A 24,323-nucleotide genomic window follows, 5' to 3' on the forward strand; every position below is an offset into this window, starting at 1 on the left:
AAGGCCAGAGGTCACAGAGCCCAGCAGGCTCTGTGGGGGTGGGGTGTATGCTCAGATGTCTGCCTGGAAGACACCGGGGGTTGAGGGGGGTTGCCTCCTCAAACTGAGACCTGATAATTGGGATCACAGCCCCACCTTCCCTGAGCAGATGGGGGGGCACAAGAGGTCATTACTGCCGCAGCTGGTCCAGTCTGGGGGAGCTCTTCTGGAGAGAGGACAGCAGGAGGTGGTCTCCCTTCCTGTCACATGCTTTCCTGTCTCAACAGGGCTGGTGGTTCAGGGGCACTTGGGCTCCCATGGGCTGGGGGCAGGGCTGGTGGGGTCAGGAGCCAGGCCAGACACAGGGTAGGGGCCCCCAGGGGCCAGCAGCTCCAGCCTGCCGATCTTTGCTCCTCAGAAGCTGGTCTATGCTCCCCTCCACCACAGCCACTTCCTCCTCCAAGCTTCCTGCTCTTCTAGGGGGAGGCAAGGGCAGGTGGGCCTGACTGAAGGAAGGTCTATTTCCAAATACAAATCTCAGAACTCACCAAGCTGAGAGACTGTCCCCAGGAGGATGGGCTCCTCCAAGCCCCATTTTTTCCCCTGGGGAATCAAAACAAAACATGGCATGTCTAACATACTTTGAGGACAATCTTCCAGGAGACCCCTGTGTTTGCCTGGATTCAGGCTGAGGACACAAGGGCCTCTGTTCTGCTGTTGGAGGTCACTCCTGTGGTCTCACAAAATGAATCTGGAGCCTCTGTGTCTGCACACCCCAACCCCAGCTAGGGTAAACAGCTTCTGAGTTTATGAAAGAGGTTCCTGGGAGAGTAAATGCCCCTACTCTCCCCCAAGTTCTTCACTGCCACTCCTAACCACAGGGCCAGGGGGCACATTTCAGGAGGACCAGGACCACTAATCCCTGTGGGCAACAGCTATGCCCATCCCTTGACCCCAGGTGTGGTACCCTGTGGGCTCCCTCCTGGGGCAGTCTCCCCACCGCCCCTGCGGACCCAAGGAAGAGGTGAGGTGGTTGCAGGGTAGAGGGAACAAGAGGGGACCACCGTCCAGGTGCACCAGTGGACCTGAGACACCCTCTTGGTCCTCAGGACCTGACCATTGAGAAGAGCAGCCTAACCCAGGATATGAGCTGGATAATCAGGAAAATCTGGATCTCAGCTGGCTGGGGGAAGGGGTGGCAGGGGTAGCATTGTCAGGTTTAGCAAAAAATAACAAACAAACCTAAAAACAGGATATCCAGTTAGAGTTGAATTTCAGATAAATACTTTTTTAAATGTAAGTTTGATCCACGCAATATCTAGGACACACTTATACACAAAAAGTATTTATTGTTTATCTGAAATTCAAATTTGGTAGCATTCTGTATTTTATCTGGAGACCCTGGTGGGAGGGATATTCAGCTCTCCCAATCCACTCACTCACTCACTCAATTGACTCCTCCTGCTTCCCAACCCCTAAGAACCCCAACAGTCTCCAGCTCTGCTTCCCAAACCTGGTGGGGGCTGACTGGGCTGGCGGTGGACGCAGATACACAGAGCTGGAGAGCAGAGGCGGCTTGCAGGAGCCTGGAGCCCCCTTCCCAGAACGCTCTGGGTCTCTGAGGCAGGTCTGGCTCCCGGGCTCCAAGGGTCTGGCTAGGTTTGTTAAATTCGCCGTTTCAGTTCCAGGCAACTGTTGAATGAGCCCTCAGAGTCTGGCTCTTCCCTGGCCTTAACCCTGCTCCCTTTGCCCTCAGGTGGGCTGGCCCTCTCCAGTACAGGAGAAAAAGGGGAACCTACCAAAGCCCTCCGGAAAAGAGGAAGGTACAGCTTGCGGGGTGGTTTGAGTGAGGAGTGGGGAAGAAGGCTTGGCCAGGGGCTGAAAATGAGGAACGCTGGCCAGGCAGGACCTACCTGGAGGTCACTCCCTCTGCTGCCACCAGTGGAAAGAGGATCCAGAACAGGTGGGGGCTTTCCAGCCCAAGCTCACCCCTTTCCTGGGAAGGAAGGGGGGGGGTAGGCAAGGTCATGAGCACGCAGTGCCTCACTGCTCCAGCAACACCCCATGGGCCAGACTCAGCTTCTCCCCTAGAGTGATAAAGCATATTGGGTTTTGTGGGTGGCCCCACCTTGCACTGGGAGGTCTGGGGGCACAGCCACCTAGCATGGGCCTGGGCAGGGAACTGCTACCCCAGCCTTCTTCAGGAGACTTGTGTCTTTGCAGACTCAGAGCCTGATCCCCACAGTTGCTTCTTCCTGCCCCTGACTCCCTTTCCCACCCATGTGGGTACCTCACAAAAAGGGAAAGCGATCCACAGCAAGCTTAGTTCACGGCCGTGGGAAGCCCTTTGTTTTAACCAATGAGACCCTGGTTTCTGACCAGGAAGAGGTTAAGGCAGTAGATTTTCCAGCCTGTCTGTCCACCTTCAGTTAAGGGGGGTGGGGGGCACTGGATGCTGGTCAAGGTGTGATGGAAGGCAGAGGAAGTAGGGCCCCGGGGAGGGTGCAGGCAGAGGACGGCCTGGGGAGGGTGTGGCTGCCGCGGGGTCCCAAGGCTTGAGTCCTGGGGGCGGGGCAGAACTTGAGGTCCACCACGCCTGGGAACCCTTTGTGCGCCCACCACAGGGTGTGGCCTCTTTCCCCAGCAACAATGACTCACAAAGCCAGCCCGTGCCGGGCACATGCCGCCTCCTCCGGACCCTGGAAGGCCCAGGTCACAAAGGCCATTAGGGCCAAGCCCTGAAGAGGCATGTCCCAAGGCAGCTCTGCGCAGCGCTCACCCCTGCAGGCGTCCGCGGGGCCGGGCCTGGGCCTGGGCCACCCGCCGCCACCCCCGCCTGGCGACTGGGCGTTACAGCTCACGCGGAGCGCCCCGTAGCCTCGACGCCCATGTGTGTCGTCTGCTTCGTGAAGGCGCTGGTGCACGTGTTCAAGATCTACCTGACCGCCAACTACACCTACAACTTCCGCGGCTGGCCTGTGGACTTCCGCTGGGATGAGGTGCGCGCCGCCGGCGGCGGTGGCAGCGGCCACCGCGCGCTAACGTGCGCGGCGGCCGCGGCGGGCGTGTGGCTGCTGCGGGGCGCGGCGCTGGGCGGGGACGCGCCGGCGCGAGCGCCGCGCGGGGCGCGCAGCCAGGCGCAGTGCCTCCTGCAGCAGATCCGCGAGCTGCCGGGCCAGCTCGCCAGCTACGCCCTGGCCCACTCGCTGGGCCGCTGGCTCGTGTACCCCGGCTCCATGTGCCTGATGACTCGCGCGCTCCTGCCTCTGCTGCAGCAGGGCCAGGAGCGCCTGGTGGAGCGCTATCGCGGCCGGCGCGCCAAGCTGGTGGCCTGTGACGGCAATGAGATCGACACCATGTTCATGGACCGCCGCCAGCACCCAGGCAGCCAAGGCCGAGGCCTGCGCCTTGTCATCTGCTGCGAAGGCAACGCCGGCTTCTATGAGATGGGCTGCCTGTCGGCGCCGCTGGAGGCTGGCTACTCGGTGCTGGGCTGGAACCACCCGGGCTTCGGGGGCAGCACGGGCGCGCCATTCCCGCAGCATGACGCCAACGCGGTGGACGTGGTGGTCAAGTACGCGCTGCACCGCCTTCGCTTCCCGCCCGCGCACGTGGTGGTCTATGGCTGGTCCGTCGGGGGCTTCACGGCCACCTGGGCCACCATGACATACCCGGAGCTGGGTGCGCTGGTGCTCGACGCCACCTTCGACGACCTCGTGCCGCTGGCCCTGAAGGTCATGCCCCACAGCTGGAAGGGACTCGTGGTGCGCACCGTGCGCGAGCACTTCAACCTCAATGTGGCCGAGCAGCTGTGCCGCTACCCAGGCCCCGTGCTGCTGCTGCGGCGCACGCAGGACGACGTGGTCAGCGCCTCGGGCCACCTGCGCCCCCTGCCGTCCGGCGACGTGGAGGGCAACCGCGGCAACGAGCTGCTCCTGCGTCTGCTGCAGCACCGCTACCCGGTCGTCATGGCGCGGGAAGGCCTCGCGGTCGTGACGCGCTGGCTGCGCGCCGGCAGCCTGGCGCAGGAGGCCGCCTTCTACGCGCGCTACGGCGTGGACGACCAGTGGTGCCTGGGGCTGCTGCGCTCCTACGGCGCGCGCCGTGAGGACGAGCGGGAGGAGGAGGAGGCCTGGGGGCCCCATGGGCTCGCCTTCCCCTGGCTGGTGGGCCGGGGCCTGAGCCCGCGCCGGCGCCGGCAGCTCGCACTGTTCCTGGCGCGCAAACACCTCAAGAATGTGGAGGCGACTCACTGCAGTCCGCTGGAACCAGAGGACTTCCAGTTGCCCTGGAGGCTGTAGTTCTTGTCCCTGCAGCTGCTGGCAAGCGTGCGGGTGCATTTGCGCACCTTCAGGGCCTCAGGTCCTTACCCTCCCCACACCCCGAAACCAGTAACGCTGGCCCTGCCTGGGGATCCCGACCTGGTGTCTGAGGGGGGTGAGGCAGAGCGTAGGGAGCCTGTCCTCGCTCTCTCTCCCTCACGGGCGTTTCCCCCTCCCTTCCTCAAGTGTTTCTCCCTCAAACACTTGTAGATTCCAGTCTGCTCCTAAAGAGAATGTAGACCCAGTTTATGGCGACACTGTGTGATGGGTGCTTTGATCACCTCAAAAGGATGGTGGGAACACGGGCTGTGGGACCCCAGGAGGTGCCCTTAGCCTGGCCTCGGGTACAGGATGGCTCTGGGTTTGGACAAGTCACCCCTAGCTGTGAAAGAACACTAGCCCTGGAAGATTATCAAGCAGGTCTCAGCAGCTAGACCAGACCAGGAGAGTGTGATGCTGGGCTCTTAGGGTCCCCTCCCCACCTCCACCTTCCTGGCTTCTACAGGAAGGGACAACAGACTCAGAGTAACAGGTACTCACAGGGGCATGTCCGTGAGGGCTACAGACACACCCGCACGGACCATTCACTTGCTTGGCATCCCCTTGAGCCAGGTCTGGGCTGGGCATTGTTCCTGGCTCAAGGGTGTAATACAGAATGAAAGACAAGCCCTCTGCTCACCACCATCTGTAATGCAGTCGCTACTCTACCATCTGCCATGAACTGCATGAAGTGGGGACTAGGGCTAGCCAGGGTGGGCTGAGCAGGAAACCGCAAAACTCAAAGAAGCCAAGTGGGGCAGACATTTAATTGACAGCACCAGAGCAAGACATGGCCACGATGCACCTAGGCCAGTGCCAGCCAGAGTAGGTGGGTACCTAAGGTGACCTTAGGTGCCAGGAAGACACCTGCGGCGAGGAGGAGCTATCCAGGTTCAGGAAGGGGCTTCCATGCGGAGGGATCAGTACATGCGGCGTCGCTTGGCTGGAAAGGGGGAGTGCAGTCCTGAAGGGTTTGAATACCATTTAGGGATTTGCTTCCAGTGGCAATTAGGAGCCAAAGAAGGGAAGTTTGGGGACTTGTTTTAGCGAAACCGGGTTGTCTAGTGGTTACACACCTCTCCTTTGAGAAGTCCGGCAAGCTTGCTCCAGCGTTTGCTGGAAGCCCCTCAACTAGCTGAGTGGTCTCGGACAAATGACTCTAACCTCAGCCTCCTCATCTGTAAAGTGGGGAGGGCTCCACCTGGCTTCCCGGGTTGTGTGGAAAGGAAATGAGAGAACACCGAGGTGCTCACGGCGCAGGAGCACGCAGGCTGCCCTGCAGGCGAGACGCCTCCAGCCAAGTCAGGGCAGCGGCGCCTGCAGGGCAAGAGGACGAATCGCGGACACGCCTTTTCCTGCGTTACCCCAGACAATTAAAAAAAATAAAAATCCCTATAAAGAGGAAGGACTTAAAAAAAAAAACCGAAGGGAGAAGCTAATCCCAAAGTCAGGGGGTCGGGTCTCAAACGGATCTCAAGCGGTCTGTGCGGTGCGTTAGCCATGACACTCCTAGGCAGCGGCAAACACCCGCGACGTCTCCAAAAGGGCCCACCCTAGGCTTCCCTGGCGCCATGTTGGACGGTCGTCCCACTTCCCACCCCCCCCCGCGCGCCTTCGGACCTTTCTACTTGCGAGTCTCGCTGGTGGAGCCGACGTGGGAGGGATTCCCTCAGAACCCGACCTCCCTTTCCGGCTGCGTCCGCAGCCTCGGCCAATCAGACCGGAGCGGGTAATAGGGACGGGGCCGAACAGCGCCCTCATTGGACACCGTTGGTGGGGGCGGGACGAAGGCGGGGCACGCGCCAAAGCGGAAGTGAGCCGTCGCGTCGCTGATTACGTAATGCCGCGGTGGCTGAGGCGGTTCCGCTGGCCGGTGTGTACGCGGCGGGCGAGTCCAGGTGCGGCCCGCTCGGCTTCTCCGGCGCCCCAGACCCCGGCCGCGACCCCCGCTGCGGCCCGGCCGCCGCCCGAACATGGACTCCGCCGGCCAAGGTACCGCGGGCCCGGCGCCTCCGCCCCTCCCTGGCGGCGCGTCTCGGACGCTCGATCCCCTCCGTCCAGTCCGCCGCGTGGCTCCTCTTCCGCTGCCCGGCGCCGGGCCTCGGAGCTCCCGAAGGCCGTGGCGTGCGTCCTCCGCCCTCGGCTTGGGCCGCTCCGAGGACCGGTTCCCCGCCACCCTTCCCCTCGTTCCCAGAGTTTTGGGCTTCCGCCCTCGGGGCGGCTCGCGTCGTGCCCCGGCCCGGCGCTTGCCTAGTCGGCCGGCCTCCGTCCCCACGTAGGACCCTCGAGGACCCGCCACCTGGACCTGGACCTGGACCTGGACCTGGACCTGGACCCGGGCAGACGTGCTGTGCGCCTCTCCCGGGGCGGGGAGGCGGGATGGACCGTCTTCGCGTTCAGCGCAGCGCCCCTCGGGTGGCAGCGCTGCTCGGAGCCCAGGCCACTTAGGGGTTGTCTCAAGGGGGGAAGGGTGCAGTGAGTTAGGGGCACAGCCAGCACACCAGGCCTGTTTCCGGGACACCCCGACCGGTTTGGGATGGCTGCTGGGGGTGTGGAGGGGCCCAGATTAAGTCTTGAGAAGGGGATTCGACTCGGACTTCCATTCTGGGGCCGTACGGAAGGGATGCCAAATTCCTGTGTTGACGTAACTACCCTGGATGATTTTAGGGTTTTTCTTGCCGTTTGTTTAATTAATATGCTGACACAGGCCAAGATGCCTGGGTTCTGGTACGTTTTGTAGGTTTTCCTACTTTGCAGTCTGCTTGCAAAGTAGTTGAGCATCCAAAGCCCCTAGCTCTGTTAAGCTCAGGAGGCTTTTCACTGTTTGACTTGCATGTCTGATTTTGGTAAGCATCACAAGCACTGGATTCTGACCACAGGAATGATGGAAAGTACTTACTGAGCACTTACTGTATGCCAGATACCACACCAAACCTGTTTTTCAAATGGCCTTTTTTTATTTTCAGAATAATCTCTTGAGATTGTTCCTCGTATTTTCTGCATGCAGACGATTATACAGTTCTGCAGAGCTGGGACTCACCCAGGAGGGACTCTAACCCCCAAGTTTCGCCTCCAGCGCCAGCCCCACCCTCACTGTGTAGGTCTTTTGGTGACAGGGCTGTGCTGAGGTCATACCACACAGAATGACTGTTTCGCCTCGGCATGTTTGCTAAGTGCCCAGTCTCTATCTGGGGGTGATTCCTGTGGGGTCCACCTTTAGCTGTATAGGCAGAATGTCCAAGGGCCTTCATTTTTTTTTTTTTAATAGAAGAGAAAGATTGTGGCGATTTTAAGGCATTTAGCGAATTTGAGCGGGTTCAACATAGCAGATACAAATGATGAAGTAGAGCCATGTAGGCTGATCTCCGTTGATTAAGATGCAGACGCGCTTCATGTAGTGAACGTGTATTGAGCACCAGGGACGTGCTAACCTCCAGCTGTGTGGGGCATGTGAAGGGAATAAGCTAAATAGAGCATCTTTGGTTTTAGGTGCAGTCTAAATATAGCAGATTCTAGGATTTCTACAGTAGAGAAACATCTGCAACAAGACACTTTTACTTCTTTCCAACCTTTGTGACTTTATTTCTTAAAAAGTTCATTTACTGGGCGCCTGGGTGGCTCAGTCATTAAGCGTCTGCCTTCGGCTCAGGTCATGATCCCAGGGTCCTGGGGGGTCGAGCCCCGCATCGGGCTCCCTGCTCTGCGGGAAGCCTGCTTCTCCCTCTGCCGCTCCCCCTGCTTGTGTTCCCTCTCTTGCTGTGTCTCTCTCTGTCAAAACAAATAAAATCTTAAAAAAAAAAAAAAAGTTCATTTACTTTTTTAAGTAATCTCTACACATGGGGCCTGAACTCACCACCCCGAGATCAAGAGCCGCATGCCCCTCTGACTGAGCCAGTGAGGCGCCCCCTATGTCTTTACTTTTAAATATGCTAGACACCATGCAAAGCCAATTTTCCTGGCATGTGCTGATTGCGTAGTACTGCAGGACAGCCATGGGTTTGGAGCTGGGAAGAAGTAAAGCAGACCCATGTTTTCTTGTGTGGGATCTTGTCGACTTTTAGTGCAGACAGGAAGATGCTTTTAATTCAAAGAGAAAATAGTGACCGTAGGGCTTGGAACCTGATCTGGGTGTCGTGGAGGTGTGGAAGCAGTGTTCTCTCTGCGCCTCACTGCCTGTTGCTGTGGAATGAGGGTTGAGCAGAGACTGCAGGGCATTTTGTTTTGTTGACCCCCTGCTGGGGCTGCATGACCAGCACATGCTCCTTGTGTGTAGTTTAGCATGTGCTTTGCGGGTAGGTTGGTTGAAAGTGGCGCTTGTTGTGTTTACAGCTTTATTAAGTTTCTCTGCTCTAAAAACTGGAAGATCTGTTAGGTCTAACTGCTTTATTTGTAGCAAAGTTTCCTATCTCAGGAGCATGCATTCTCATGGGAGAAGCAGAGTTAGGGTCTGGCTGCCTTGTGCCAGCCTTTCTCATGCCCTGAAGTAGCACCTTGGGTAGCCTGAGATGCCCTTGGCCTGATGGCCAAACCATCCCTGCAGAACCTGTCAGAGAAGGGGTGTTGGTTCTCTCCACAGTTGCCCCCAACACCCATGACCTGTCCTCTTACCCTTGCTTTTTTCCTTGATGGAGACCTCTTCCCTGTCTACTTCTTTGTAACTTCTTATTGACGCTTTCCGACCTTATTTGTCTCTGGCAGATATCAACCTGAATTCTCCTAACAAAGGTCTGCTGTCCGACTCCCTGACAGATGTCCCTGTCGACACAGCGTTGGCTGCCCAGACTCCTGCTGTTGAGGGTCTGACCGAGGCTGAGGAGGAGGAGCTTAAGGCTGAGCTTGCAAAGGTGCTGTGTCTTGGCTGTCTGTCTTGGGACCATGAGTTCAGGCCCCCTCATTAGCCTGAGGGGGCCAGAGTGCTAGCTGTGCTCTGCGGAAATTGCCCTGGGAGGTTATTCCTAGAGTCCCACAGAAACTGCTCTTCGTGGCGGCTTTGTGTGTACTTGGCGCCTCATTAAGTATTCCAGGAGGAGAATGTCTACATGGGGACAGCTGCTCTGAGCACACCATCTATTGGGAGTGTCTTTGTTGATATTAACACTTGACAGTTTCCAGACTCCACAAACTCTGTTTCTGGATCCTCATTTTTCTTTTAAAAATACTTCTTTTGTAAAAAGTGCTTCATGTGATTTTTTTTTTAAAGGGAGTCCTTTAAGAGGAAATGGTAATTAAAAGTCAGAATCTCCAAGTATAATTTTTATTCATAGCAGCTGCCAGGAATGTTTCTTTTTATTGTATGGTGCAGAATCAAATGGTAACTCACTTGGGATTCAAAATCTGGCGACATGAACTTGCTGGTAATCTGAGTGTACCATCTGGTCCGGCAGAGGCTGGTGCACTGCCTGTCACAGGCCTCTGCTCTGTCTCCAGAGATGAGCCCCGTGTTGATGCATCCTGAGTCTGAAAAAGAGCTAGCTCTGCAGATGAGCCTCAGCCCCACGACCAGGTTTCAGATCGTGGGGGAGTACGTACAGCTGTTTCTGAGTTGAGTGCAGGTTAGGGGGCCACAGCAGGCAAGCTTTGCACTAGGTCATTTCAGAGCTGAGCTGCAGAGTGGAGAAGCTCAGTGTCACTTAAAATTTTCAGTGTGCACTTCCCCCAAGACAGCTGGATTGCACACCCTCAAGCCCTGTCGATCGTCACACCATGGATGGAATGTTCCAGTCAATGGTCGTTACTGCAGAAGTAACTGGTAGCAGTCCGGCCTTAGATGATCCTATGTTTGTAAATTATTTCCTGTTTCAACTATTTTTTGATGGAAAACCTAGTGATATAAGGGCTCTGAGCTACTTTTTATTACCTTACCCCAAACCATCATTTTTTTAAGAGAAGGACTTTTTTTTTTTTGGCAGCTATTGACACAGGAGCTGAAAACAGACCTCTGGAGTCGTGAAGCTCTAGAGGATGTTTCTTTTTCAGGTTGCATCCTTTTTTTAATTTTAGGGCCTGAGAAGGTTCAGGTCTTTATTGTCAGGATTCTTTCTGTTATCCGATTCAGACTACCTTAAGCACAAGGCTCGGGTAACTGCCTTTCCCGCAACCTCAGGAACATACATGTTGTCATAAGGGCTGTTGCTGTGCCACCCATCCGTCTGTCAGTTCCACTTCCTTCCAAGTGCAGGTGGGGCCTGGCTGCAGCACTTCCAGCCTCTGAGCCTGGAGGGAGAGGGGCTTGTCTCTTCTGACACCTGTGCCCAGTCCCAGGGGAGAGCTCGGACAGGCCTTGCTTGGTGATCCGTGGGTGGGCACAGTGATTGGTAGCCCCACCGGAGCCACTTGGCTTGGGGGGATGGGACAGTCCTCCTGAAGAAGTTGGATAAAAACAGAACAGTTGCTTGACATAGACGGACTCTGTTCCTCAGACAAGTTGTTTCTGTAAGCAGAAAGTCCGAGAACCCTCTCATTGCAGTGTGTGTGAGGATGTTGGTCACTTCCCGCAATAGTGGCAGCTAATCACATCGGCTGTGTCCTTTTACAGGTGGAAGAGGAAATTGTCACTCTGCGCCAGGTCCTGGCAGCCAAGGAGAGGCACTGTGCTGAGCTGAAGAGGAAGCTGGGCCTCTCTGCCTTGGAGGGCCTGAAGCAGAACCTGTCTAAGAGCTGGCATGACGTGCAGGTCTCTAACGCGTAGGTACCTGCCCTGCGGCACAGATGCCTCTGACGGTCGGAGGGTGTGCACCAGAGCGGTGCCCCTGCTGCGTCAACGGGAGGCTAAGTACCAGGGGACTCGGTATGCCCCTGTGCTGGCAGCCAGCCAGAGGCTCTGAGCCCTTGACCTAGCAGCTGGTATGTATCCAAAGAGCTCAGAGTCCATACATATTTTTAAAAGGCCGATGGATACACTAGCTAGTTGTCGAAGCGGAAATTGACAAGAATGTATTTAGGGTCCAAATTTGAGAGAAAGCTCATTAGGTCCTTAATGAGACTGATTTTCCTGTGATCCCCCATAGCTCACTGTCTGCTGAAGTGGACACAAGTCCTCCTCATGAGCATGATGTGGTCACAGCCCCAAGCCCTCTGACCCAGATGTGACTCAGCTCTCTGAACTTGGGAAGTGTAGCTACATGGCTCTTCTGAAATGTATCCTCCAGGGTTTGGGGGGCGGGGCGTGGGTTTGGGAAATGTTTCCCCCTGTCTATAAAGCTGTGTCCCTGCAGGAAGATTGAATCGCATTTCATCAAAGTCACCTACAAAAGCCCATTTCTCGGTCCCAGGGAATCCTAGGTTTTGAATCCCAAAGGGTGACTGGCAGAGAAGTGTTTGGGGGCCATGGGCTGTGTGTGCCTTCCTTGCTCCTCACAGCAGTACTGTTCCCTGAGGGCCATCTTACATGGAGTGACCAGGCACTCCCTAAGCATGATAGGAAAAGGACTGGTCGGTTCTGCCATCGCCTCACCTGGCCTCAGCAAGGCCTGCCCAGCAGGTGTTGAGAGGAGGGGCAGACCCTGTTCTCAGGCAGGCTGGAGACCCACCATTCCTGCTATCCAGCCCTCGGTGCTCCCTGGAATTTCACCTGTAGTTCAAAACCTTAGTTGAAACAGTTGTTCTAAATAATTTACCACAGACTTTCTGTTTTTAGCTATATGAAAACTTCTGAGAAACTTGGAGAGTGGAATGAGAAAGTGACCCAGTCAGACCTGTGAGTGCCTTTGCTCTCAGCACCTCCCTCCTCCTCCTCTTCCTCTCGACACTCCTTTTAGGGACAGGGAGGCTGTGTGCACTTGGCACAAACCTAGTTTTAGTGTTTGGGGCTATTCTATTTTTAATACAGTTTTTTTTTTCTTAAACACAAATGAGAGTGTAACTCTCATGAAATGGGTTTAGTCGCTGAAGGAAATTTCCTCAGCCACCAGACCACACTGAAAACCTCCGTCTGGCTGACATGGATGCGTCCCTTAGATGAGAGGCCTGGCTGGGCTTGGGCAGCATCTCTGGCTAGAAGGCGCCCCTCACCTTGCGAGTGGGCAGAGTGGCTGAGCACCATCTGGACTGGTGCTGATGGTGATTTGGGGCTTTTTTTTGGTCTTCTCTGCCCTGCAGACCTAGCTCCAGCTGAGGGGTATTCTCAGAGCTCACTCATACTTAGGGGTGGTTCTTGAGTGAGGGCTGCCACACAGGCCATGCTGGTGGGATCTTGAAGTTGCGTTGGTCTGAGGGGCACAGAGCTGTCAGCCACACAGAATATTAGCAGAGTAGGGAACACACGGATAGGTTTTCATGTCCGTCAAGGCTGTAGTTCAGAATGAGTCCTGATGTTTTATTTGAGATCCTTACACAAGTTAATAGCACTTCTTTTATCTGTGCTGCGGTCTGATTATAATTCCTTTGAACTGGATGAGGTAACATTTTAAAATAGTGGTTTCTGGGAATCTTGTTGAGGAGGAAGTGCTGTGGTGTCTCCAGAGAGCATGACCAACAGGCCTCTGTGTCTGACTGGAAGGAAGTGGTTGTGACCGAGCTCGTCTTCACGGCACCTGGGACCCCAGGCCAGCTGGCTCTGTGCTCAGAGTCTTCGCAGCCTGGTGTCACCAGGGGAGCTGGGTGCCAGGGCGCTCTGGCGGGTCCCGCCGTTCGTGTGGTTTGGTGTGACGGCTGTCCCCGCCACGGCCTGCTGTGCTGTGTCTTCGGGGCTGTAGCGGACGATGCCTTCACGGTGTTGCAGCTGTTCTGGAGGCTGAGACAGTCGCTGTCATCTGTGCAGTTTGGGCACCAGGCAGGCTCACGGTGTGGACTTAACCTAAGAAGAGCCTTAGGAGACTTTAGTGCTGTTTGTAAAACCAGGTGACATAAGGTTGCTGGGATATGGTTTCAAATAATTACGTGGTTCTGGGCATGGAAGTGGCCGGTGGGATGGCCCTTCCCAAGCACCTCTCCAGGTGGCAGCCATTCCCCTGAGGCCTCACCCCCAGTTCCGTTGGTGGGAGAGTTGCCAAACCGAAGCCCCCAGAGCGTTTCTGCAGGGATAGCCCAGGGGGAGGATGACCCAGCTTGTGGTCGCTGCAGGAGGCTGCTGGCGGGGTGCGGCTGCCCTGAGGGCTCTCTCAACCAGCAAACACATCTGTGCACTGGCTTTCATGAGGCCGTGCTGGGTGTAAGCAGCGTTCTCTTGGCTGCAAAGTGGTTGCCATTGGGTTCTATCTATTACTAGACGGAGCTAAACTCGTGCAGAGGGGGCACCAGGTAAACTCCGTGGCCACTGGTTGGTATGTTGAGTCCTTCAGTTGTACGTGACGGAAAGCACAGACGTGGATGGTGTCAGCCTTGTCCAGCTCCTCCTTCCTGGTGCAAGGGGGTGCCCGGTGGTGCAGGTTTGAGTCTTTGTAGCATTGCAGCTCAACAGCAAGAGGGCCTGGTGTGGGTCTCACTGGACTCTCACTGTGGTCGGGGAGCTGTAAACTTCCCTGGCCGTCCACACTGTGATCATGCCCACCCAGACTTGGAGGTGGGAGCAGCCCCCAAGGGAAGATCCTGGAGCAGGTACCTCCAGCAGATGCCCACACTGACTATGATGGGAGGGAGCCTGGTATTTGTCAGGATTCTACACTTTTGTTTTCCTAAAAAGGTAGTAGTAATTCTCAGTACCAGGGTGGCTCAGCCTAGCGCTCTTGAGCATGTCTGGGCCCAAGTTACCTGCATACAGACTCTGACTCTGCCCCTAGCCCTGTCACTGCCTGAGCTTGGCCTCCCCGTCAGGGTCCCTGCACTGCATCTGCCCTGGTTTGGAGGTTCCCGTCTCTGAAGGAGTCACTTGTGACCCCTCATTTCCACACCCCAGAAATACTGAGGGTGGTGGAGTGTGGGAGATCACCTCTGTTTAGTCTCCAGCAGGGGTGCTGCCCTTCGCAATGGCCCATAGCAAGGGTCTCTCCTGTCTGTTGTCTAGTGGCTGGCTCCAATCTGAGTCACCCTCAGGATGCTGCTGCTCGTCACCGGCAATCCGTCGCACAGGCTCGTGGTGTCTCCAACTGCAGTTTCCCTGTGGGCACAGAGATTCTCTACGGACTTGTCCTTAAATCCTCTGTTTCACTTCAACAAACACGTTCACATGGTCTTACGTACTCGTTATTTCACAAGAAACGGCTTGAAGACGTTTACCGAATTTGTTTCTGAAACTAAATAACACATGCCATCAGTTACCTCATACTTGGTGTTTTTTGTTTTTTTTTTAAGATTTTATTTATTCATTGGAGACACAGAGATACAGAGAGAGAGAGAGAGAGAGCACGAACAGGGGGAGAGGCAGAGGGAGAAGCAGGCTCCCCGCTGAGCCAGGACCTGGATGTGGGGCCCAATCCCAGGACCCTGAGATCATGACCCAAGCCGAAGGCAGATGCTTAACCATTTGAGCCACGCAGGCGCCCCTCATTATTTGGTGTTTTATAAATAACAGCCGTGGCTCCCAGTCTGTTTCTTTCAGATAACCTGTCGTAACTCACTTTTAAATGAAAGCAGTTCGCCAGCTGGGGGTGAGGGTGACAGGGCCCAAAGGGTTATCACAAGTTAGGGGTCCCAGAGAAGGTTCTAGAGCCTTTCCGTAGCAGGCTGTGTTGGGGGTGTGCAGCATGTTTCCCCTTCTCTTTATTGTCATGGCTCTGCCAACCCCGAGACAGACTGTGGTGCAGGTGGAGGCTCCTGGCCAAGGCTCCGTCAGGCTGGAAGGTGCCTTGGCCATTAGGCTGGAAGGTGCCTTGGAGGGCTACAGCTGAGGGTGTGGAAGCCCTCCCAGAAGGAGTGTGTGTACTTTGGCTTCTGGTAGTGAGAACCGGCTGTGGCCGGCCCCTCTGCCGGGTGGCCTGTCTAGGTCCCGGCCGTGCAGCTCTCTGGGCCGCTGCTGCATGCGTGCTTGGATTTTGTTTTCATTCCTGTTCAGTTCTGTGATCATTTCTATTGTGGGGGAAGGGATTTCTGGGAGTCAGATTGTGCTAAAAGGGTTCAGAATTAGAGTTTTTTTAGTTACTTACTGCCTTCAGGAAATCCGGAGCAAATCTTACAGTAAAGATTTTATTTTAAAGTGTTTTAAAGATTTTATTTATTTATTTGAAAGAGAGAGAACAAGCAGTGGGAAGGGGCTAAGAGAGAGAAAGAGAGAAGCAGGCTCCCTGCCGAGCAGGGAGTGCGACGTGGGGCTCGATCCCAGGACCCTGAGATCATGACCTGAGCTGAAGGCACTCGCTTCACCGACTGAGCCACCCAGGCGCCCCTTGCAGTAAAGATTTTAGACTATTTTCTCTCCACCATCAGTACGTTCTGGGATTCGTAGACCTTCCTGGAAACTAAGATAAACTCACTGAAACTCACTGTTCTAGCGACGTCAACATGTTTTCACACTCATTGGCTAGAAAGCACATGTTTTTGAGTCCCAAGCCCTGCTGGGCACTAGAGAAGCCTGAGGCCCCATGGTGCCATGGGAGTGCCTGCCAAGTAGAGGGAGGCCCTCCCAGGAGTGTGCAAGGCTGGGCCCCCCCCACAGGATGGGGTGGCACGGGGTAGTCATGGCAGAACCCCACCTAGCATGGGCAGTCTACAGTGGTTGGGAGGGAGGGGGGCAGCAAGCACTCCCAGTGGGGCCTCCTGCAGATGGCACTGGGGGGCTGATGGGGGGTACTCAGAGGACCCAGTGGTGCTGTCCGACCTGCCCCCTGTGACCTGTGACCTGGTGACACCAACAAGGCGTCAGAAAGTGGTCACAGAGAGTAGGCTGGTGTCTCGAGAGCCAGGGCTGCCTGGTTGGCCAGAAATGAGCCCTTGGGTTCAGGCGGCTGTGTCTTTATGGTGGCAGCTGGACAAGGGCTGACAGCGCCACGTATTCGCTCTCAAGGTGGGCCCAACGGTGTCTTTGCCCTCTCTGGCCACTGCACGGACATTGAGGTCATGGCCACTGGTCATCCCAGAAGACAAACCCGCGTGCGGGTGGATGGGGCAGGAGGGCACGGAAAGGGTGGTCTCTGCTGTGATCCAAGGCTACCCTTTGCACTAAGAATGGTGGCCTGAGATGAGGGTCCCCCGGCTCAGAAAGGGTGTTGTAAGATAGCACGGGAGGCTGGGGGGCCTGGGGGGGGCTCCCAGGAGTCTACAGGCTGCATGTCCACGCTGTCAAGCGCATCCCCCCCCGGGCGTGGTGGAGTTTTGACATGAGAAGTTTCCCAAATAAAGTAACAGAACGAGGGGATTTTTCTGCCTTCTATCCCAGACCCAGGGCCCTTGTGGGTCTGTCTTCACTGCAGGAGGCAGACACTTCATGTCCCAGGTAGTCAGTGTTGTGGTGAGGAAGCAAGGGAAGTGGGCACCTGAGTTTTAGATGAGGTGGAGTGAGGTCAGAAAACGGTTGTTGCGGAGCTGGGAGGTTGAGACCTGGCCATGCCGCTTCGGTCCCCTCCCTGGTGGCCAGGCACGTGCTCACTAAGGGTTCCTGTCTCCTCCTCTTGGGTACTCTCTGGGCACTTGGCGTCCTTGGCTTATGGGTGGTGGCTGTTCCTTCTGTTGGGTTGGTTCAACTGGTGTTTCTTCTCAGCTACAAGAAGACTCAAGAAACTCTCTCTCAGGCGGGACAGAAGACGTCGGCTGCCCTGTCCACCATGGGCTCCGCCATTAGCAGAAAGCTCGGGGATATGAGGTGAGATGCTCTAGCTGCATGGGCCAGTCGGGTGAGGGTTTAGGGGTTCTAGAGCTGCTGGAGGCTCTGCAGGGGCCCAGGGCTCAGAGGCATACCCTTCGGGGGCCCCTTGGCACCCATAGATGTGGGCCCACCAGCCTGGACCAGTTGGTTCATGGTCCCTTGTCTGTGGGCTGCCTCTTTGCCATTTCTGTGTTTCTTGAGGGAGAGGGTCATTGATTCTTTTGGGTAACTTCTAATGCTTGGGATCTGTAAAGGCAGGTGCTTCCCTCTGAAGTTCCACAGAGGGAAGATGGCCCCCGTTTGGGGGTCAATGTCAGGGTGGGGTGTCACTCTGGGCAGGCCGGCGGGTTGGGGCAGGGGGTAGGGGAAGCGTATTGTTTTCTTAGAATGTTTGCCTGGCCCCAGTCTCAGAGAGTGTGACTGTGTGCCAGGGGCCCCAGCTGAGTGTTCTCCCCCAGAGCTGATGAAACCTTCATGGCCATCGGAGGTGCCTCTTGAGCAGGGTCTGGGGCCAGGGAGTGTGGAGGCAGCTTGGACACTTGCTGGGCCATACATGGCAGCACCCACCCACAGCCTTTCCTGCCCTGGGCTCCATGGCCACACCCACCAGGTCTCCTTTGCTTCACAGCAGTGAGCCAAGGGGCTTGGACCCTGGAGCCTGAGGCCATGGTGTGAATCCTGGCTCGGCTGCCTCCTTGTTGTGCCCTTGGCAAGGCATCCCTCTCGGGATTATTAGGATGAAGCGTGCACTGCTGAACAGCAGTGTGGAGTGCACTTCGTTACCATTGCCAACATCCTGGCCGTTACTGCCCAGCCCTGCCCTGGCCCCTGACCCACACTCAGGACCAGTCCCCTCACTTTGGGATTTCAGAGAATGCCTCTCTGTGGGCGCCCCCCCCCCCCCATGCTGAGGCTTCTGTCTTCTCACAGTTGAGAATCACACTGTGGTGATGCCTGTGGGCTTGGTGTGCTGAGTGTAGCGTTGGGGGTCCGTCCCGCTCTGTAGCCCCTCACCTCTTACCCTCGGGTGGGCTGCCTCCCTGCCTGCTTAGGTTAGGCATCTCCTCACCTCACAGGCCTGGCAGTTGCCTTGTGGGGCCTCAAGGTGGGGGCCGTGCCCTGGCCACATAGCCAGGGGTGACGACACAGACCCTCTGCCCCTCGGCTTATGCCCAGGGCCGTGCTCACCTTTTGTTTGTTTGATGGAATTAGCTCCCCTCCAATTTTTATTTTGAAAAATTTCAAATTTTCAGCAAGGCTGAACAGTTAGTACGCGGTCTGTGTGTTTCCTCTGTGCTAAGGAGTTCGCATTCCCACAGTTGGGGGTCTGGTCCTGCTCCTGAGCAGCCATGGCTGGGAGGTCCTCTGGTCCACAGTGGCTGTGATCCACTCGGGCCCTACCAGCCGTGGCTCTGAGTGGACCGCACGGAGGGTCACTGGTTCCTCCCGTAGGCTTCACGGTAGTCTGCTGATACTTGACTTCGTGGGTGTGTTCCTGTAACGAATCTCATTTGAAATTAGATGGGACGCCATCGCTGCCGCCCTCTGGGACACCTGCTTTGGCCCCCTGAGCCGTGCTGTGGTGAGCCCGGTGACAGACTGATCACGCCACCGGTGGCTGGAGCGCCACGGAGCAAGCCGTGTGTCGGGTTGTGCCCGTTCCTTCCTCGGAATGCTGGGCTGGGAACAGCATCTGAGGGAAGCAGCGACTGCCTGCGGTGCCTAAGTTACGCGCTCACAGGAGCGTCCTCTGTCACTTCGGGCGTTACTCTCCTCCGTGTCCTCACTCGCGTTCGAGTGCGTGCAGTGTCGGCGCTGCTGGGAATGGCTGTGGTGGCGCTGTCCTGGGCCACTGTGGCTCCGTTCCGCGCCTGTTCCTTCGTTGCCGCTCCCGGCTCCAGGAGCTGGCGTGTCACCTCCGGTCACGTGCCCGGCCTCCCTGGGCCTGCCGCGTGTCGCATCGGCACCGTGCTTCACACACGTGGGCCAGCCGGCGGGAGGAGCCGGGTCCCGTTCCAGGTGCGCAGAGGGACTGTCCCGTTTGCTGCTGTGCGTCACCTTGGGGCTCTTTGGTTTTATTCTGCTGTTTTCAGGGGCACGGTGAAGTCTGACACCTCCGGGTCCTCAACGGGTCCGCCATTGCCTCACCACATGGTCTCAGGTGGTTTCTGAGGCCACGGCCTGTTGACCTCCCCAGTTTGGAGCTGAGGTTCAGAATCTACCACTTCTTGAGAATGAAAACGAGGTCCAGGGAAATTTATATATATTTAGACGTCTGCCGCACGTCAGTGTCCTCGATGGGCCTGTCCAGGAGCAGCCCTGGCCTGAGAGGCTTTTTGCGTGCCCTGGGGTACGAGGCGGCAGGCTGGGGGAGGGCATTGGATTTGGGTTCAAGCAGGGATGGGTCTCTGTCTAGCTTGGTGACTTGTGACAAGGCACCTGCCTTCCCTAATCCTCAGACTCCTCCTCCGTCCACCTGGAGATGGCAGGGCCTGCTGCCCACCCACATGGCCGTGTTGCTTCTGAGATGACCTCCGTGTTGGGGCTAAGAGGTGGTAGGCCTGGCTGTGTCGTGGAGGACATGGCTGTGTTGCCCTTGGACACCCGTGTTTCTAGGTTGGAATCTGTCAGCTGTACTGATGGAGCCGGAGTGCAAGGCGCTCGGCCCTGGGGGTGTCCCAAGGCCTGTTGCAGCGTATGTGTGTGCTCTGGTCCGGCTGAGGCCCTGTGGAGAATGCAGGCCAGTCTGTTGACGCAGAGCGTGTCGGCTGAGCCTGGCTGACCTGGGTTCTGGGCACACACGGACCCTGAGGGTGCTGGAGCCTGCCTCAGCACACCTCACACCTCTGCACTGCTCCTCTCTCTGTGGCTTCTTCCTTCTAACTCCAGGCAGGGTCACGGACATGCAGGTGCCTCGTCTGTGACCCAGGTGGGGTCGTGGAGGGGCCGGTCATGTGCCTCTCACAGAGTCGGGCCTTGGGGAGAGTGGAGACGGGGTGCATGTCCTGCTCTCCCTGGTGGTGTGAGGAGTGGGGGTGGTCATGGGGGTCCCTGCGTGGCCTCCCTTCCCTAACACTACGTTTCTTCTCCTCCTGCTGCCACCTCTCAGGGCTCGTCCGTTCTCACACTCCTTTAGGTAAGACTGCTGTTGGACGTACCTGTGGAAGGCTCTTCTTTGGATGCAGGGCAGGGTGGTGCCTGGCTGGCCTGTGGAGGCTGCGCTGGAAGAAGTGGTGAGGGCGCCACGGCCCATTGCTCACATAGCCAGGCCCGCCAGGTGTTGCAGCCTGCTCGAGAGCTCATGGCGCTCCTCGGGCTGTGACCATGTGGCTCATCGCCAGCCTCCAGCCCAGCCTCACGGAGCTTGTCCTGCAGCTCCCACCTGCGTGTATTCCTGAGAAGAGACCTACTCGTGTGGGAGGGTCATGCTGGCTCTCTCGCTGTTGTGATCTGTGCCTCTTCCTCCAAAACGCTGGCTCCTCTCCTGTTTTCTCCTCCCCCTGAGAAGCAGTCTTGTCTCTGTGAGTCGAGATGGTCTCGTCTGTCTTGTGAGAGCAGCCAGCAGCACTGGGACCCCTCGGGCATCCTCCTGAGTGGTCCTCACTCCGTGCTGATTCAGTCATGCTTTTCTAGCCTGACACCAGCTGCTCTGTCACACTCTTCTAGCTTGCAGGCCTGGAACCCAAACCCAGAACAACGTGTGATTGGAAATATTTTTACTTACTTGACCTGGTGGTTTCTGTTTTGCCAAAAAGTGACTTCATTTGCCGTGAAGTCAAGTAAGGACATTTGACAGTTATTTGGTTTTTTTTTGTTTTTTTAAGATTTTATTTATTTATTTGAGAGCGAGAATAAGATAGAGAACATGAGAGGGGGGAGGGTCAGAGGGCGAAGCAGGCTCCCCGCCGAGCAGGGTGCCCGATGCGGGACTCGATCCTGGGACTCCAGGATCATGACCTGAGCTGAAGGCAGTCGCCCAACCAACTGAGCCACCCAGGCGCCCCTTGACAGTTATTTGTACCAGAAGTATTTTTTAAAGCCCCAGGCCTAGGTCTTCTTAGTTCCCTATTTTAAAGCTCTCCCTCGGCAATCTCCCATTTCTGGGGCAGCTTTGGAGGCCAGGGAGAGGAGCCTAGGGTCGAGTTTTCCTCCTGGTGCTGGGGGCCCTTCCGTGTGTGGTGGCCAGAGCCCACCTGCCCTGCAGAGTCGGGTTTCTGTGTGGACGAGCTGATGGGCGTGGTAAATGCCAGGCTCGTCCCTGTGTTAACTTCTGCTTCCTTCTCTGCTTCTACCATGCTTCCGAGCAGCAGCTCTTCAATCCGCCACTCGATAAGTATGCCAGCCATGAGGTAATGTGCACTCGTGTCCCCGGGCTCTCAGACCGGGGTGGGCGCCGGGTGGGAGTGGGTGGCTCCTGCTGGTCAGCCTCCCACTTCCCACATCCCTGAGCCTAAGATCATCTTCCCCGGCAGCCTCCTGTGGGCCAGGGGTTGGAAAGATGATCCCTTCTAGGCCAAAGAGCTAGTGGGGGTGAGGCTCAGAGGTACCATTTTACCAAATGGGCTCCCCTCTGGAAGCTTCCAGGGCCGCCCATGGGGTTGGGCCAGGGAGGGGCGGAGAGATTCATACACTTAGGCGCGGCACCCAGGAGGCTTAGGGAAGCTTCATCTGTACCTGGAGGGAGTCCTGGTCTCCCCAGAACACCCGGAGCCGTGGCTTGTTTTTGCAGCTTCCCACGGGTGTGTTCTCCACGGTGGTGCAGCAGCAGAGCCCCTGTCCTTGTTACAGGAGAATCTGCCGCAGCTGCCACAGCCCACAGCACGTCTGGGGGTCCTTGACCGGCTGCCTCTGGAGGCCCGAGGGCCGGGAGGAGCCGAGCCAGTGAGGCAGGAGCTGGTTGTGGAAAGGGCGCAGGGTGGGGCTGGGCTGCCCTGCTTTCTCCTCCTCTGCCGTCTCCTCGCTCCCTTGTCCCAGAATTGTCCTTGGTTTTCCTTTGCTGGACTTCTGTGAGAGATTTGTGTCAGGAACACCTGAGACTGTTCATGACCTCAGTGTGTGTGTATTTAGGGTACAACAGACGTGTGTCCCCCGTCCCACCCGCCGCCCAGGCGAGTGGTCTGCAGTTTGCCCGTGTGAAGTCGTGGGTTTCACCCACTGGCAGCGTGTAGGTCTGTTCTTGCAGTTGGCAGGTGTGGCTGCCCTGTTCTGACCTGGAGGCCTCCAGAATGACCTTGCCGGGACCGTCTTCAGGGGGCGTGCTCCCTCTCCTTCTTGGCTTGTCCCATATTTACAGGGAGGTCTCAGGACTCTGTCAGGGATCTTTCTGGAGGTTGACCCTAACCCTGAGGCCCTTCAGATTGAGGAAGGCAGCACAACCGTTTGCTCCCTACACTGACCTCTCCTCTCTCTCTTTAAAGGAATTCTGCGACCTTCAAGTCGTTTGAAGACCGAGTTGGGACCATAAAGGTAACGGTCTCTGGACCATTCACTTGTCTTGTTGGGATGGGGCATGATGTGTCCTTTACGTAAACTTACTTAGTCATTGTAGATGCGCGTGCAGTGACAGGAACTAATGCGGAGGGTCCTTGTACCTTTTACACAGTTTCCCCAGTGATCACGTTTTGCAGTAGGACAGCCAGGATAGGACATTGATACGGTCAAGGTGGAGAGCGGTTTCATCCCCACAACGGTCCTTCCTGGTGCTCACCTTCCTCCAGCCCTACCCCCACCATCACTCATCTGTTCTCCGTTTCAATGACTTGTCATTGCAAGAATGTCCTAGGATTGGAACCGTGTAGCGTGGAGCCTTGGAAGATTTGCTCTTACACTGCGTAAATCCCTGGAGATACTGCCAGCCAGCCTGTTGCCTGTGTTGGTGATTTGTTCTCTTTATTGCTGATCGGTGTTGACGTGGCATAGACTCCATAGAGAGCTGGACAGCTGGGGTTCCCGGCACAGGCCTAGGACCTGCCAGCATTGTGTGCTCTGTCTCAGGTTTTACTATCTTTTTTTTCTCGTTTTTTTTCCCCCATCTGTAGTCTAAGGTTGTAGGTGGCAGAGAGAATGGCAGTGAGAACCTTCCCTCCCCAACCGGGAGTGGCACCAAGCCCCTGCCCGATCACACGCCTTTCTAAGCCCGTCGCAGCTTTGCCCGGCCACGGAACAAGTGCAAGCACGTCCTCATCGGCTCGACTGCGACTCTGCAGCGCCGCGGCCCACCAGGCCGCGGGCGGGCGCACGGAGCTGGCTTTGAGGATAGTCGTGCCACTCACATGTAGCCGTGGCCGCTGTGTTCGCATGAGCTTTACAGAACATGGTCTTGCACGCAGATGCTTTACACTGAAGTTGTAAACTGTCCTCCCTGGGGTGCGGGGAGTGGACAGGACAGTGGGCCCTTTGGCAGTCTTGTTAGCTCATGAGAACGTGGAAGGAACGGAGAGTGATAAGCATAAAATAAATGGTATTTCCTCAACCTCTCCTTTTGTAAGTTAGAGGAGGAATCTGCGGAAGGAAGATTCATCCAGAAAGCCCTACCGGATCTTCAGTTTTTATTTCAAACGCTAAATGAGAAAACTGTCCATTTTCTGAAACCCTCCAGAAAAGAAACTGGTTATCAGCAGCCGCCTAATTGTTACACTAACGATCTAGCTTTAACAAAAGCAAATTCTTTATTTTTTAAATGCAGTGAATTTTTCAAAAATTAAAGCTAAGCAGAGCAGCTTTAGCCTCAGTTAGAAAACATTATTTCTTTGGACTCAAGCTGAAATACAAGCCTTACATCACCTTATGCTTTATTTGTTTATGATGTTTTTATATATAAAAATAAGGGTTCTTTAGTGGGTTTTGAGCACCATGTAGACTCCTGCATCTAGCCCAAAGGGCAGCATGCCTGGACCGTTGGTGTGTTTTATTTCACTGATGCACATCATCCCAGTGTATGAAGCTTGCCTCTTTCTCCTCTCATGGACCGGGGCAGCTCCTGCTGGTCAGAGGGCTCCTGGGCCTCTGGGGGTGGGGGCAGGGGGCCAGGAGAAAGAAAAGCCGGCACCCTCCACGGATGGCTGATGCATGACTGGCCCTCGGCTCCAACCTGCCCATTTGCTGCACGCTGGGGACGAGTGAGAAGCAGGTGGCCCTGCATAGGGTCGGCTGGAACTCTGCTGTCGCCTCTTCTCAGGAGCTGCAAAGATCTTATTCCCGTTGTGAAGCTGCCACAGCCCAGCAGCCTTACAGTCAGGACCCCACGCGTGGGGTGTGTCTGGAGGGGCAGCTTTCCGTGCCTTACTGGCTCCCAGCAGGCAGAGACCGCT

At 56.3% G+C, this 24,323-nt stretch overlaps 2 protein-coding genes across 9 annotated transcripts; both read left to right on the forward strand.

Moving 5' to 3' along the window:
• The first annotated feature begins 1,725 nt into the window (after window positions 1-1,725).
• On the forward strand, window positions 1,726-4,365 carry ABHD16B (abhydrolase domain containing 16B). The gene has a single exon (XM_035025682.1). It carries the CDS (start codon window positions 2,868-2,870, stop codon window positions 4,278-4,280), a length of 1,413 nt encoding a protein of 470 aa, XP_034881573.1. The 5' UTR covers window positions 1,726-2,867; the 3' UTR covers window positions 4,281-4,365.
• A 1,812-nt stretch (window positions 4,366-6,177) lies between these two features.
• TPD52L2 (TPD52 like 2) lies at window positions 6,178-23,302 on the forward strand. Of its 8 annotated transcripts, none has more exons than XM_035025588.1 (8): window positions 6,178-6,332; window positions 9,039-9,184; window positions 10,876-11,024; window positions 11,977-12,036; window positions 16,909-17,010; window positions 21,321-21,362; window positions 22,431-22,479; window positions 23,052-23,302. In XM_035025588.1, exons 1-8 carry the CDS (start codon window positions 6,314-6,316, stop codon window positions 23,145-23,147), a joined length of 663 nt encoding a protein of 220 aa, XP_034881479.1. In that variant the 5' UTR covers window positions 6,178-6,313; the 3' UTR covers window positions 23,148-23,302. The 8 variants fall into 8 exon arrangements, with proteins under 8 accessions (XP_034881479.1, XP_034881482.1, XP_034881480.1 ...); XM_035025591.1 differs by having other exon boundaries at window positions 22,616-23,225; XM_035025589.1 differs by lacking the exon at window positions 21,321-21,362.
• Window positions 23,303-24,323: the final 1,021 nt, after the last annotated feature.

This window comes from Mirounga leonina, unplaced genomic scaffold (assembly GCF_011800145.1).
Source record: "Mirounga leonina isolate KUSES-001 unplaced genomic scaffold, KU_Mleo_1.0 Mir_195, whole genome shotgun sequence".
In the NCBI taxonomy this organism is placed as follows: domain Eukaryota; kingdom Metazoa; phylum Chordata; class Mammalia; order Carnivora; family Phocidae; genus Mirounga; species Mirounga leonina.

Coding starts and splice junctions, on each gene's coding strand:
- TPD52L2 (XM_035025588.1), top strand. Junction 9,185..10,875: donor TTAAGGCTGAGCTTGCAAAG/GTGCTGTGTCTT, acceptor GTCCTTTTACAG/GTGGAAGAGGAAATTGTCAC. Junction 11,025..11,976: donor GACGTGCAGGTCTCTAACGC/GTAGGTACCTGC, acceptor TTCTGTTTTTAG/CTATATGAAAACTTCTGAGA.
- ABHD16B (XM_035025682.1), top strand. CDS start 2,868: ATGTGTGTCGTCTGCTTCGTGAAGGCGCTGGTGCACGTGTTCAAGATC.